General features: G+C 42.6%; 2 protein-coding genes across 2 annotated transcripts in view; one reads left to right on the top strand and one right to left on the bottom strand.

Annotated features, from left to right (window-relative positions):
- Positions 1-9685, bottom strand: part of LOC105930715 (tubulin alpha-1B chain) — a 31310-nt gene extending 21625 nt beyond the window's left edge. The window contains exons 1-4 of the mRNA XM_036142602.1: positions 9533-9685; positions 8664-8886; positions 8435-8583; positions 7417-8343 (exon numbers count right to left, since the gene is read on the bottom strand). Of these exons, the coding sequence (XP_035998495.1) occupies positions 7417-8343; positions 8435-8583; positions 8664-8886; positions 9533-9535 (1302 nt within the window). The 5' untranslated portion in view covers positions 9536-9685. The remainder of the gene's footprint in view (positions 1-7416; positions 8344-8434; positions 8584-8663; positions 8887-9532) is intronic.
- A 1915-nt stretch (positions 9686-11600) lies between these two features.
- LOC105923815 (tubulin alpha chain) lies at positions 11601-13661 on the top strand. The gene is made up of 4 exons (XM_036142609.1): positions 11601-11690; positions 12067-12289; positions 12392-12540; positions 12625-13661. The coding sequence occupies exons 1-4, from the start codon at positions 11688-11690 to the stop codon at positions 13597-13599; spliced, it is 1350 nt and encodes a 449-aa protein (XP_035998502.1). The 5' UTR covers positions 11601-11687; the 3' UTR covers positions 13600-13661.
- Positions 13662-15338: the final 1677 nt, after the last annotated feature.

The following is a 15338-nucleotide window of genomic DNA, read 5'->3' as shown; positions in this document are numbered from 1 at the left end:
TGATCTGAAGGAGTTAAGCAGCAGTGTACTGAAGAACATCTGGAAAAGTAGCAATATGTAGATCCAGACTGTTATTGTCCATAAAGTTGGGTAGTCCACATTGTTGCAGCTGAATATGAAGCTGAAATGAAGAGTGAGGAGATGGCAAAGTTCAATAATTTGCAAAAGTTTAAAGTTACCAGCGTGCCCTCTACTCGCACGCTCAATAGCCAATGTAGTATATATATGCGGGCCTTACAATGTAATAAATAATAGCAAACACACAAACACAAAGATACACATGCACGCAAAATATAAATGCTTACACGGCAGATAAAACCTTAAAATACTAACCTATGAAGAGGTCAGACTTCAAGAAGTTTCCCCAAATAGGCCAGTTATTGAAAAAAAGTATAGTTATATTATATTCTAGATGTAATTCACTCTATATTTTACATTGTAACAGCATAGGTTGGTTCTGATTAACTGGTTTATCTGTTTACATATTTCAGGATTTGGGTTGTTTCAAAATATCTCTGTAGATTAATCATCATATTTTTTATCTTAGTGTTCGTGGAACAAACCCTCCATATTTTGAAAGATATCTGCCTTGTCGCTCTGTGTCAGGAAGTGAGAGACTTGTCGTCTGGTATTTGCTGTGCGGCATAATTGAGAATGCTGCAGTATTTTGTCTTTTGTTCATGAGTTCTGGTATTTTCTTTGTGTGCTGCATCTTTTGGTTTTCTTTGACCTTTCTGGGCCACCATTGCTACAGGCTTGCTAGTCTTACAAGATGTATGAGAGATCACACACTTGTTTTTATTTTGGTACTTCTACTTTGCAGAAGTCTTTTAATGTGTAACAACCAATGTTGAGTCAGAATCGAGGCATTTAAGGCTTTATGTATGCATTTAAATGTCAAATAAATTTTATATAACACATAGCTGTGAAGTTATGTCTAGTTTAGTTTTAACTAATGAAAAACTAGTGTTTTTCATTTACATCATTATGGGTTACATCGTTTGTTTATTCTTCTGAATTTTTTAATAGACCCATAAGATTTAACACAAAATGTCAGGAGCAGCGTTGTATAGTAACAAAGTAAAAATACTTTGTTACTGTACTTAAGTAACAAGTTACTTGCAATTTACAAGCTGTATGCAACGAAATTTCGTTCTGTATGCCCTCTGTGCATACAAAATGACAAATAAAGTTGTCTAAGTCTAAGTGTCTAAGTCTAAGTATAATTTGGAGTACTTTTCTCGATAACTTTTACTTTTACTTCACTATATTTCCGAACTTAATTTGCATACTTTTACCCAGCTACATTTTCAATGTTTGGCTTAGTTACTCGTTACAAAAAATGCAAAAGAGACGAGAGAGACGAGAGAGAGAGAGAGAGAGAGAGAGAGAGAGAGAGAGAGAGAGAGAGAGAGAGAGAGAGAGAGAGAGAGAGAGAGAGAGAGAGAGAGAGAGAGAGAGAGAGAGAGAGAGAGAGATTGATTGACTGGGCTTGTTCATCACCACCAGAGGCCTATTTAGACATTTTCAAGGTTGCTCAACCACCCCTAAATTTTAGCTCAGCATTCCTGAAAAATTACTGATTCAGAGTATTCCTGCGTGTCGGTTCGGCTCTGCCAGACGTTCGTACATTTCAACGCTGCTGTGCGCAAGCAGGGGCGGGGCCTGGTTTGATTGACAAGGTAGACACCCCCCTTAACTCTACTCTCACTGGTTGTGCTGCCTTAAATTCCGCCTTCCTTCTTCCTGATTGGCTGTTTTCTAGTGCGCGTGTGTGCGTGCATGTGCTTGGAGTGCGAGATTTAAGTTTTGATTCATACTGGGATACTGCCTGTCACTACCTCATCCGTACCGGTAGCACGATCCGTTCCATCAGCTCATTTTCGCACACGCGTGAACAGAATAACTTCTGGTAGGCAATATTTAGTTTTTCTTACTTTTTTATTCTTTTGTCTTTTTTCAGGCCGGGGGTTTCTTTTGGTATATCTTTGTATTTGCGTAAATATTGCATATTCTTCAAATGAGAATACGGATTTGTGTTTATCAGACTGACGCGTGTTGCTTTATTAACTCAATACTTGCTGGAATAAATTGTAAATGTCTTCCAAGGATGACAGCAACATATAAAATAGGGCTGGACGATAATTTTATAACAATATATATCAATCGATAGACGTGTGGCGCAATAGGGGGAAAAAAGGGTCGATAAAACTTCGGTATAGAGACACTTTTCCTTCCTTCCTTTCAGCCTATCATATTAGTTGATACTACAGTCACTGCTTCCTCTCAACCAATCGTAATCGCGGACCCAGGCACGCCGTCACAAAGCGCCGCCCTCTCAAACCACAACACAGAGCACGTGAATATGTCGCAGCAAGGAGCGGCGGAGGAAACGGTCCCAAAACGGGGTTTTACTAGTTCGCCAGTCTGACAGAAATAAACCAGTGATTTGTAAAACTTGCAAGGAACCGGTAAAAACAAAGTCTGGTAACACAACCAACTTGTTTCATCACGTAAGCCCCTCACACCCGCAGCAGCGCGAGCTGTGTCAGCCCCGCACGGCTCCGCGTCTTCGGAGGAATCTTCTGGAAGTTCTTCCAAAACAAAGCAGGTATAGCAGCTAAACTGGGCTCCCTTCTTTGTGATGAAATGACAAAGCGTCCAAGCGGCATAAGGACATCAGTAACATGCTTCATAGTGATGGATATGGTGTTGTTGTCTGCAGCTGAAAAACCTGGCTTCAAACAACTACTTGCCACTCTTGATCCACGATATAAAGTTCCGGGCCGCAAGTTTTTCTCTAACAGCGCTCCCTAAATTGTGCAACAAGTGCAGGGAATCAGTGCAAAATGAGCTGCAGTCTGTGTCCTTACACGCCACAACCTCGGACCTCAGCCTTGCATCAGCCTCTCAATTGACTATATAGAAAGAGAATGAAACCTGAGGAGTAACTAGTGTACTATTCCCACCTAAATAGGCTATTCTATTTATTTATTTGTTAGATTTATTTTGGTCATTTTACTGGTCACTTTAGTTTATTCTTTGTCAGTATTTAATAACATCACCCAGGTCTCTTAAATTGAGTTATTTTCTTTTAAAAAATCAGTTATGGGTAAAAATGTTGGTTAAATAAGGATTTAATTAGGATTTAGTGTTTGAGTGTGATATATTAAAAGTAAGTCATTTAGCAATATCATAAGAGTTAGGTTTTAAATCTTTTTGATAATTATCTATCGATCAATATGCATTTTTTTGCAGCCCTAATATAAAATCTATAAATAAATAAATTCTATGTTTTTCCTATTTGCGTTTCTCTGAGTGAGGACACGAAGAATTGAGAGGAGAAAGAGGGAAAGAAAACAACAGTAACAGTATATGAAAAAAAAACAGACATTTATTTTAGACAAATGTTTTAACTTTGGAACAGAATGAAGGTGTAACATATTCAACAAATTAACAGTTACTAACGTGGTTTAAAACAAAGAAATAACTTCTATTAACATCTTATACAAATAGACAACGCCTACAAACATAAAATTAAAAAATAGTTGGAATGGAAATTAATTTACTGATTATTTTATGTATTTTTACAGGTAGTGAAAAAAATGAAATGGACCAGCATGTGTACATGACTAGAACTGATCAAGGTTAGGTCAGATGTAGTCATGTTCACTTAAACATGCAGCCAGCTGGAGCAGCTCCCTGTCTTCAGCCGCCGGATGGTCGTCCTCCTCTGGGTCCACCTCCTCGTCCTCTACGTCTAGCTGGTCCCCTGCCTCTATACTAATATTGTGGAGGATGCAGCAGGCGGCGACTACTTTTGGGGCAAACGTCAGGCAGACCTCCAGCACCCTTAAGAAGATGGAACGCCACCGTGTCTTCAGACCACCAAAGGCACGCTCAGTGATGTTTCTCGCATTGGCGTGGTGTCTGTTGTAGCGTGCCTCCACTTGACCTGTACCAAATATAAAATTAACTTGTAATTTAGGTAATATGCTGATATCTCTTAATCTTGTATACAATTAATATAATCTATTTATCAATTGTGTGTCATTGTTGGCTCTATTTAAGGACAAGAAGGTAAGAAATCTTACTGGCAAGCTGTTTCCCTATAGGATGGCCAGCCAGTAGAGGGTCAGCAGCACATCTATCTCCTATGGCCATCCATGGACCTGGATGGATGGGCAGCAGCTGAAGGAGGAGGACGATGGTGGCCCTGTTTAGCTAGAAGGCTGATTTCAGGTCCCCTTCATAAAAAAATATTTGGAGGATTGGCACAGAGGTGTTTTATGCTGCTATAGGCTTAGGCTGCTGGAGGACATCAGGGCCTATTTCTCTCACTAGATCACGCAGATCATCCACCATTACCATCTAACATAGAAAGTACTCCTGGGTCAATGTGAGCTTCTGTGCTTTTTGTGTCTCTGCTCTGTCTTCTCTAAGCCCCAGTGGGTGGAGGCAGATGAGCGTTCACACTGAGCCTGGTTCTGGTTCTGCTGGAGGTTCTCCTCCCTGTTAAAGGGGAGTTTTCCTCTCCACTGTCGCTTCACACTGCAAAAACGGAACTAGAAATAAGTAAAATGTTCTTAAAATTTGTGTATGTGTCCTTGATATGAGCAGGTAAATAAGATGATTTGCCAATGGAATAAGATTTTTGCACTTAAAATAGGAACAACTGATCTCCATCATCTTATTTCAAGTGCAGGATGTCTAATTATCCTATTTTATGGGTCAAAATACTCATTGCATTGGCAGGTCATCTTATTTACCTGCTCAAATCAAGGATAAATACACTAACTTTAAGAACATTTTACTTATTTTTAGATCCATTTTTGCAGTGCATGCTCAGAGAAACATGCTCAGTGTGAGGGATTGCTGCAAAGCCATGGACAATGCAGACGACTGTCCACTGTGGCTCTACGCTCTTTAGGAGTGAATGCTGCTTGTCAAGATTTGATGCAATCTGCTGGGTTTCCTTAAACCGGGCGTACACTGTACGAATTTTTTCCATTTTTGGGCCAATTCTTCAGTCGTGCAAGAATTTTTTTGGATCGGGCCGGGTTTCAGCGGGATCGTGCGTCCTGCGTCGTGTAGTATACAGGGGGTAACGATGGCCAACTAGCCTCTCACGACCACCACCCGATCAGGAATCGGACGGTCGGCTGAAAATCAAACTTTTGAAATTCAGTCGGCCCTCATGAGCAATCGTGAGTGCGTCCTACTGTTACGAGCCGATTTCCCCCGACCTCGCGCACACGCAAACAAGTAGATTCTTCGTCGTTTTCTCAAACGAAAACATAAAAGCGGAGAGAAGCACGACGGCGGTACGTGTGACATGGAGTCAAACTACAGAGGAGCAACTCGTAGAATTTCCAAGGCAGCGCGTTTCGTTCTAGTGTGCCTCATATTTAACAGTGAGCATCGACAATTCCGCCTTTTTCTTCTACTGTTGACATTTGGCTTCCGGGTAGATGAGTCCGAGTAGCGCTGAGTCCGACGTGGTTTTTGAACGCACTGTGTGAGCAGTCCGGTCGCATCAGAGCGTCGGGCCACACAGTGTAAGAACAGATATCGTAAGCAGTGAACTTTTAAACTCTGCGGTTTCGTCGTACAGTTTGAGCTGTATATGAGTACAACGATTGAAAATATCATGCAGTGCATGCCCGGCATTAGAGAGTAAACCTTTTGACCAATATGTATAATCTGATCCAATCTGTATAATCTGATTGAATTTGACTTTGGAAAGTGCCTTGAGATGACATATCATCAATGGCACTTTACAAATAAAATTTATTTGAATATGGCAATATCCCTGGAACTTGAGGGACAGAGGGGACTGAGAGCAGGAACAAAACTCTAACCAATCCCTGTTCTTTGGACCAAACAGCTGTTTTTAAATGCACTGAACTTTTCCAGTCATGCTGATCACCCAAAGCACTGTACACTATAGCCACATTCACTCAATTGCTCTCACTAACACATTCATATACCGAGACGCAGCTCGGTAGGAAACTTGGGGTTAAGTTCCCTGCCCAGGGCTCATCGACATGTGGCAAAGGGAAGCTGGAATCAAACCCACAACCTTCTGATTACCAGACAACTACTCAACCCATTAAACCACAGTCACAGGCCTGCAGCTCCCATATACAATTTATTTTTTGTATTGATTACTTTCAGGATGGAAGCACAATTTTACTCAGTATAACAAACTGTACCAGCTATAGCTTTAAGTAGCATTTACTGAACAACTTAAAACTAATGGATCTCTGCTTTAGTTGCATGGAGTCAACATGCACACACAGTCCCACTCAGTCAAGTTTAGTCTAAGGACCTCGAAGAGGGGGCAAAAAAAAAAAAAAAAAAAAAATACATTGTCCGTTTAGAAAATAAATGTTTCCATCCTCAGTCCAAACTTCCAACTACTACATAAATCAATAGGCCAACCTGTGAATACCTATCCAAATTTATGCTAGCTTCTAACTTATCTTATTGTTTTGAATTTCTACCACTCTGACCCTTGCATTTTTAAAGATTTAAAAATGACAATATCTTAAAAAAATAAAAATAAAAGCATTGCAAATAGGTTTATTAGGAAACACTGGCTCTTCTAGTTCAAATGTCAGTACTAGTAGCTTTCAACATCACTGAAATAAACCCTCTACACACAAGGCAGGGAGCTTTCCAACCTCGTACATTTAATTCATGGCTGATATAAACTGTCTACCTTTTTTTTCCCCATGCCTGGTGCTCTCTTGTAAAGGCGCTTAACTTTCTAGCATTTTCCCTGGTAGCTGGCATAGGGATGCAGTCAGCCTTATTAAAGGCTTTATTTGAGGATCTGTCCTTTTCACCGATGCTGGACCAGGTGAAGGGATTTTATGGGTCCACTTTAAAGGAAAAAAAAATAAAATAAAAATTATCTTTCATACCTGCTTAGCATTACTGCCCTCAAGTGGTCAAATAAGTTATATGCAGCTTACCTTGCAAAGTTACTGTATTCATAATAATAAAACTATTGAAATCACAATGGAGAAATTCACCTCTGCATCTTAACCCGTCCCCTTGGGGAGCAGTGGGCTGCCACTGTGCAGCGCCTGGGGAGCAATTGAGGTTTAAGGGTCTTGCTCAGGGAGCCAGAGTGCGGGCTGTGGGGATTGAACCGGGTAATTGCAACCTTTTAGACTGCAAGTGCAATGCTCTAATCAGTAGGCCACCACTCCCACAATTATTCATCCTGTATAATTGGAAATCATAATTCTGCATTTAAACTAAATTACCTTCCAGATAAAACCCAAGGACCATTGTTGCTGTTACAAATCTTTATTTGATACATAATAAATAAATAAAACCTGCAGATAGGAATTTCCATTAATATTCTTCTGCTTCATCCTCTTCTGTCATGCCATCAGTCCCCACCTCCTCGTAATCCTTCTCCAGAGCCGCCATGTCCTCCCTGGCCTCAGAGAACTCGCCCTCCTCCATTCCCTCACCCACATACCAGTGCACGAATGCACGCTTGGCATACATCAGGTCGAACTTGTGATCCAGCCGAGCCCAGGCCTCCGCGATGGCGGTGGTGTTGCTCAGCATGCACACCGCCCTCTGCACCTTGGCCAGGTCACCACCAGGAACCACAGTGGGTGGCTGGTAGTTGATGCCAACCTTGAAACCAGTGGGACACCAGTCCACAAACTGGATGGAGCGCTTGGTTTTGATGGTGGCGATGGCAGCGTTGACATCTTTGGGTACCACATCACCACGGTACAGAAGGCAGCAGGCCATGTACTTGCCGTGGCGAGGGTCACATTTCACCATCTGATTGGCCGGCTCAAAGCAAGCATTTGTGATCTCAGCTACAGAGAGCTGCTCGTGGTACGCCTTCTCTGCAGAGATCACAGGGGCGTAGGTGGCCAGAGGGAAGTGGATACGGGGGTAGGGCACCAAATTGGTCTGGAACTCAGTCAGATCAACATTCAGGGCACCATCGAAACGCAGAGATGCAGTGATGGAGGACACAATCTGGCCTATTAATCTGTTCAGGTTGGTGTAGGTGGGGCGCTCGATGTCGAGGTTTCTGCGGCAGATATCGTAGATGGCCTCATTGTCCACCATGAAGGCACAGTCGGAGTGCTCCAGGGTGGTGTGGGTGGTCAGGATGGAGTTGTAGGGCTCCACAACAGCAGTGGACACCTGGGGAGCTGGGTAGATGGAGAACTCCAGCTTAGACTTCTTGCCATAGTCCACAGAGAGCCGCTCCATCAGCAGGGAGGTGAAACCAGAACCAGTTCCTCCACCGAAGCTGTGGAACACCAGGAAGCCCTGCAGGCCTGTGCACTGGTCAGCCTGGAGACAGAGAGGGAAACCAAGATCAATTGGTGACCCACTTGACGATTCAGAGAAAAATTACAAAATGAACAGCATTGAGTTTATTCACCAGTTTACGGATCCTGTCCAGAACCAGGTCAATGACCTGTTTGCCGATGGTGTAGTGTCCACGGGCGTAGTTATTGGCAGCATCTTCCTTCCCAGTGATCAGCTGCTCAGGGTGGAACAGCTGCCGGTAGGTCCCACTGCGAACCTCATCTGTAGAGAGGTTAACATTTTTATCTTATGACCCGTCAACTGTAACTTCGTCAACTTTAAGATCAACTGCAATAGCTCACCAATGACAGAGGGCTCCAAGTCAACAAAAACAGCTCTGGGGACGTGCTTCCCAGCTCCAGTCTCACTGAAGAAGGTGTTGAAGGAATCATCTCCTCCTCCGATGGTCTTGTCACTGGGCATCTGCCCGTCCGGCTGGATGCCATGCTCCAGGCAGTAGAGCTCCCAGCAGGCATTGCCCATCTGGACCCCAGCCTGACCGACATGCACAGAGATGCACTCACGCTGCAAACATAGAAAGAAAATGTTTCGTTGAAGCTAAAAACTCAGACTTATCCTCATTTCAAGTTTATTTGTCACATTGTCTGCATTGCTCCTCACTTTCGATAAAAAGAAAAAAAAAATCCCATGAAACCCAAAACAGGAACCTAACCTAACTGTACACTCAAAAACAACAAAAGTGGTTTAAAGCTGCTTTTTAATTGGGTGGCAGGACAAAACATGTAGTGGATTAAATGATTCAATACAAAAGTTGAGCTACCAGTTCAACCATGAAGAGAGTTCAAAGCCTTTGTTCAAAAAGGCAGAGACTGGTTTTAGCAGAGGTCCATGTGGCCTCTTCTAATAGGTGCTGAAACACAGGAATGCATCACACACTGCTAGTCAGGGGAAAAAGGCCAAGGAACAGCCAGAGATACCCTGACTCAACCCCAATATGGGCTAAGGTCTGCCAACTTCAGTTCTTAATATCCTGCCTTCCTTAGGCTTGTTAAAATACACCAACAGTTAACAGCTTTAGCTTCAAGTACCAAAAGTTCACTTCTGGTGTCAACCAGTTGGAGCTCTAGAGTCATGCTAGACTCAAGTGACTCAAAGTAGCAGAAAACACAACTACTTCAGCTGAACAACAACGCTACAGTTACAAACTTACCATGTTTACAAGAAGTTAAGTGATAGGAAGAGGTAATTGACAAAAACTTTTTTTATCAAACAGTAGTTTACTCCCACAGCAAGATTGTGTGGCATCTGTTGCAAAAGGAAACTGGCTAGGTGGTGATATTTTTACCAAATCTCTGCAAAGACTGGGTTTTTTCTCATTGGTGAGATGTCACTTGACACTGCTTCTTACTGGTTAGATTCAGACGATCCTGGGTCCAGGTTCAGATTGAGTGATTTGGAACACCTGAGACAAACGAGAGTGATCACAATTGGATGGGTGTGCAATGTTGAAATTAAAACAGTTGTAAGAGTAGGTAAAAAACAAAATTGTGGGAGTAAAGGAGTTATTGTAGGAATACCTTTAAATGTACATATGAATAATTTAATTGAGAATCTGAATCAAAGAAATAGAGAAGTTAAAGGAGCAGGAAGATTTACAAAAGGAAACCATGTGGGCGGAGTTTGAAACAAAAGGAGTGCCAAAGGAGGTTTTCTTTGGCTTGATAAGGTTTAGTGTTCAGGAGTTTGTACCTAAACCAGTGAGATGTTTCAACTGTCAGGAATTGTGACATGTTGCTAAAATGTGTCAATGGAAAAGGAGATGTGCCCGATGTTCTGGAGATCATGAATATGGAAAACAGGACTTTTCCAAAATGCTGTAGCTGTGGAGGAGAGCTTTTTTTTGGGAATGTGAAGTGACGAAGCAGCAAATAGTTGTGCAGAAATCAAAAATTGTGCTGAAAGTAACATATGCAGAAGCATGTACAATGATTGAAAAAGAAACAGAACGGAAAATCTGTGGTAGAGGAGAAACAAGTAATCCAAAAGGTTTTGGAAATGGTTGAAAAGAAAATAGAGGAAGAAAAGAAGAATTGAAGAAGATGGTGACATTTATTGCAGGAGTAATAAATTCAACATCAGATGGGAAATCTAAGGGAGAATGGATTCAGATTATTGTGAAGGCAGCATGTCGTAGTTTAGATATGAAGAATGTCCGGTGGGAAGATGTAAGGGGAGAGTTATGCAATCAAGCAAGTCAAGAAGGATAATGTACATTTTTATCACAGTTTTAATCTTAGTGGAATGCAAGGAGTCTTTTGTCAAATAGTCAAGATTTTAAGCTGTTTATATATGTACAGGTAGAACTTTTTTTATTCTTTGTATTCAAGAAACATGGTTAAAACCATTTTTGGTGTTTAGAATGTATGGATATATTGCAGTTAGATTTGATAGAAAAGAAGGGAATGAAGGTGGATGTCTTTCTCTGAATATACCATGTAAAATAATTGAAAAGAAAGGGGATTTAACAATACTTATTCTCTTTCCTCATTACCTTCACTATCAGTTCCTTCTGTACTTTCCTCACTTCTCGTTTTGCTCTTTCTTTCACTTGCTTTCTGTTCTTTTCTACCCTTCCCCACCTTTTCCCAGTCTTTCTCCTCATGTTGACCATACATCTCTTCCTTTTCACTACCATCCAAGCTATTCCAATAACTTTTTTATAATTCCATCGATGTCATATTCAAACATGAACCCTACTTAACACCTAACAAAAGTTCTAATTAAACTTTCCGTTCTTCTGTGATTTTTAATGCCGGTTGGCAAACAACTTAAAGGTGCATTCCCATCACCTACTGGAAAGGAGTGTGACATGAACGTCACTCTCAAAGCAAAAACAGTGGGGTGGGACCCTCACACCCAATCAGATAAATTACTCTGTCTTGAAAATGTAAATATGGCATGATAGCTTTTCCTCCTAGAGTCTTTCGGGGACAACACCATGAGATCTATTTTAATTTTCACCCTGTCAAGACAAACTTTGCGTTCTCTCACAACTGCTCAGACGTGACCGCTCTCGTTTGTCTCAGGTGTTCCAAATCACACAATCCAAACCTGGAACCAGCACCGTCTAAATCTAACCAATAATAAGGAGTGTCACATGACATTTAACCAATGAGCTCAAACCCAGCCATTGCGGCGATTTGGCATAAATATCACCACCTAACCTCTCTTGTAGGCAGTTCATCAGTTTCCTCTTGCAGCAGATGCCAAACAGTCTCACCGTAGGAGAAAAACTACTGTTTGATTTAAAAAAAAAAAAAAGCTTTAGTCAATTTTCTCTTCTTATACCTTAATTTCTTGTAAACATGGTGAGTTTGTAACAGTAGTGTCATTGTCCAGTTAGATTAATTGTTTCCTGCTGTTTTGAATATTTTCCGTTCAGTGTGAAAGTTCTGTTGACAGCAGAAGTTAAGCTTTGGTACTTAAAGATTAAGCTGTTACCTGCTGTTCTTGTGTGTTGATTAATGAGCCTAAGGAAGGCAGGATATTAATAACTGAAGTTGGTAGGCCTCAGCCATTATTCATGTAGAGTCAGTGTCTCTGGCTCTTTGACCTATTTCATATTGACTAGTGTGTGACGCATTTGTGTCAGTGCCTTTTTTTTTTTAAAAACATAACACCTTGAAATGAGGATAGGTCAGAGCTTTCAGCTATAACAACTGAGTTGTTTTATTGTCTTTGCAGCGTGAGTGCGTCTCTGTGCATGTTGGTCAGGCTGGGGTCCAGATGGGCAATGCCTGCTGGGAGCTCTACTGCCTGGAGCATGGCATCCAGCCGGACGGGCAGATGCCCAGCAGTAAGAACACCGGAGGAGGAGATGATTCCTTCAACACCTTCTTCAGTGAGACTGGAGCTGGGAAGCACAGCCCCAGAGCTGTTTTTGTTGACTTGGAGCCTTCTGTCATTGGTGAGCTATTGCAGTTGATGTTAAAGTTGACAAAGTTACAATTGACAAAGTTACAATTGACGAAGTTACAGTTGACGGGTCATAAGATTAACCTCTCTACAGATGAAGTTCGCAGTGGGACCTACCGGCAGCTGTTCCACCCTGAGCAGCTGATCACGGGGAAGGAAGATGCTGCCAATAACTACGCCCGTGGACACTACACCATCGGCAAAGAGGTCGTCGACCTGGTTCTGGACAGGATCCGTAAACTGGTGAATAAACTCAATGCTGTTCATTTTGTAATTTTCCTCTGAAGTGGGTCACCAATTGATCTTTGTTTCCCTCTTTGTCCTCAGGCTGACCAGTGCACAGGCCTGCAGGGCTTCTTGATTTTTCACAGCTTCGGTGGAGGAACTGGTTCTGGTTTCACCTCCCTGCTGATGGAGCGGCTCTCTGTGGACTACGGCAAGAAGTCTAAGCTGGAGTTCTCCATCTACCCAGCTCCCCAGGTGTCCACTGCTGTTGTGGAGCCCTACAACTCCATCCTGACCACCCACACCACCCTGGAGCACTCCGACTGCAATTTCATGGTGGACAATGAGGCCATCTATGATATCTGCTGCAGAAATCTTGACATTGGGCGCCCCACCTACACCAACCTAAACAGGCTGATCAGCCAGATTGTGTCCTCCATCACTGCATCTCTGCGTTTCGATGGTGCCCTGAATGTTGATCTGACTGAGTTCCAGACCAACTTGGTGCCATACCCCCGTATCCACTTCCCTCTGGCCACCTACGCCCCTGTGATCTCTGCAGAGAAGGCGTACCACGAGCAGCTCTCTGTAGCTGAGATCACAAACGCTTGCTTTGAGCCGGCCAATCAGTTGGTGAAATGTGACCCTCGCCACGGCAAGTACATGGCTTGCTGCCTTCTGTACCGTGGTGATGTGGTACCCAAAGATGTCAACGCCGCCATCGCCACCATCAAAACCAAGCGCTCCATCCAGTTTGTGGACTGGTGTCCCACTGGTTTCAAGGTTGGCATCAACTACCAGCCACCCACTGTGGTTCCTGGTGGCGACCTGGCCAAGGTGCAGAGGGCGGTGTGCATGCTGAGCAACACCACCGCCATCGCGGAGGCCTGGGCTCGGCTGGATCACAAGTTCGACCTGATGTATGCCAAGCGTGCATTCGTGCACTGGTATGTGGGTGAGGGAATGGAGGAGGGTGAGTTCTCAGAGGCCAGGGAGGACATGGCGGCTCTGGAGAAGGATTACGAGGAGGTGGGGGCTGATAGCATGGCAGAAGAGGATGAAGGAGAAGAATATTAATGGAAATTCTTATCTGCAGTTTTTTTTTAAATCTATCAAATAAAGATTTGTGACAGCAAAAATGGTCCTTGGGGGTTTTTGTTATCTGTAAGGTAATTCTGTTTAAAAGTATTTCAAAGCAACATTATGATTCACTTATATGGGATGAATACAGTAAGTTGCATATAACTTATTTGACCACTTGAGGGCAGTAATGCAAAGCAGGTGTGAAGCAAAGAATTTAAAACTTTATACACTTTATGTAAAACCATGGACGTAGTACTGCTCTGATCACACTGAAATGGAAAAATTTCCCCAGACGTTTAGCCTAATGACCTCTTGATAGAGTTTGTCTTTGAACATATTGGGATTATTGGACTACATCTGAAGAAACCTAAAATCCCATGAGGAAAAGGTGGTCATACTTTTGCAATATAGATGGATTTTATTTTTTTTGGACATTTTAACACTTTGACATGTGCTCTGTGGAGCACAATACTTGATGTTGAGCATGAGACATTAACCAAATACAACCACCTATGGAAATCTCGTGTTAAACGGCATCTAACTCTCCAACAGCTTCATTCAACACTCAATGAGGTCGACGTTGACAGTACTGGATAAAGCACTGGGATTTCTCTATGACACAAAGGAACATTTTAGACTTCATGCATCTTTCATGGGTTTTACTGTTACTTCCAGGCGTTCTGAATGGACTTGGGTTGACCATTTTAGGCAGATGAATTTTACGCTATATCCTTCCGGTCTTGATTTCTGGATGGAATCCTTAATCACTTGTTAGACTTTGACCTGATCTCCCTGATCTGGGTTTTCAGGTCCTCAGTCAAAAGGATTTTGAACTCTAGGTACTGAGAGGTCTTCTTTGCAGGCAGAATAATTGGTGTTGCAAGGCCCATATGTCTTCTGTCTTGAAGCCATAGGTCGGTGATGGCTAAAGCATGGTGCAAATGGTTCACTTGGTGCGGCTTGACATTTGTAGAACCTGAGCATGTGATCACACATGTCCACCCCTCCCACATGGCTGTGGTATTCTACAACTGCAGGCCTTGTGACTTGCTTTTGTTTTTGATAACGCACCATGTTATAAAGCGCACATCACAGACTGGTTTCTTGAACATAGTTTACCGTACTCCAGTGGCCTTGACTGTCACCAGATCTCAACCCAATACAGCACCTTTGGGATGTGGTGGAATGGGAGATTCACATCATGGATGTCCAGCCGACAAATCTGCAGCATTCGCGTGATGCTATTATGTCAATATGGACCAAACTCTGAGGAATTTTTCCAGTACCTTGTTGAATCTATGCCACGAAGGATTAAGTCAGTTCTGAAGGCAAAAAGGGGGTCGAACCCGGTACTACCAAGGTGTACCTAATTAAGTGGCCAGTGAATGTAGACCTTCCAGAAGAAGAGAGAATGGCTCAAGCAGGAGAGGATGATCCACATGAGTAAGATGAATTTGACCTAGGCGCAGAGTCAGAGGAAGTTGAGGAAGACACAGGCTCAATCCGAATAAGTTTAATTTAGCTCCTGCTCCTTGACCTTTCATGGGCTCATGTGGAGCATTGGACTGCTGTGCCGAATTCAGACAGCCTTTAACTCCGATGTCATTACATGACAAACGCACATGGATGATACAAGTCAAATCTGGGAGAAAATTAACTACAAAATGTACGATCTCTTCTTTCTGGTCATTTTTATTGATTTCCATGAGGTGGGCTGTGCTAATATGCAAAGG

The sequence above is a fragment of the Fundulus heteroclitus genome, chromosome 1 (assembly GCF_011125445.2).
Source record: "Fundulus heteroclitus isolate FHET01 chromosome 1, MU-UCD_Fhet_4.1, whole genome shotgun sequence".
Classification (NCBI taxonomy): Eukaryota; Metazoa; Chordata; class Actinopteri; order Cyprinodontiformes; family Fundulidae; genus Fundulus; species Fundulus heteroclitus.
This window is presented reverse-complemented; position numbering and strand designations above follow the sequence as displayed.

Bases quoted from the DNA above. Each gene is read 5' to 3' on its own strand.
- LOC105923815 (XM_036142609.1), top strand. The intron at 12,290-12,391 runs GTGAGCTATTGC...ACCTCTCTACAG, and splicing joins CTTGGAGCCTTCTGTCATTG to ATGAAGTTCGCAGTGGGACC. The intron at 12,541-12,624 runs GTGAATAAACTC...CTTTGTCCTCAG, and splicing joins TGGACAGGATCCGTAAACTG to GCTGACCAGTGCACAGGCCT.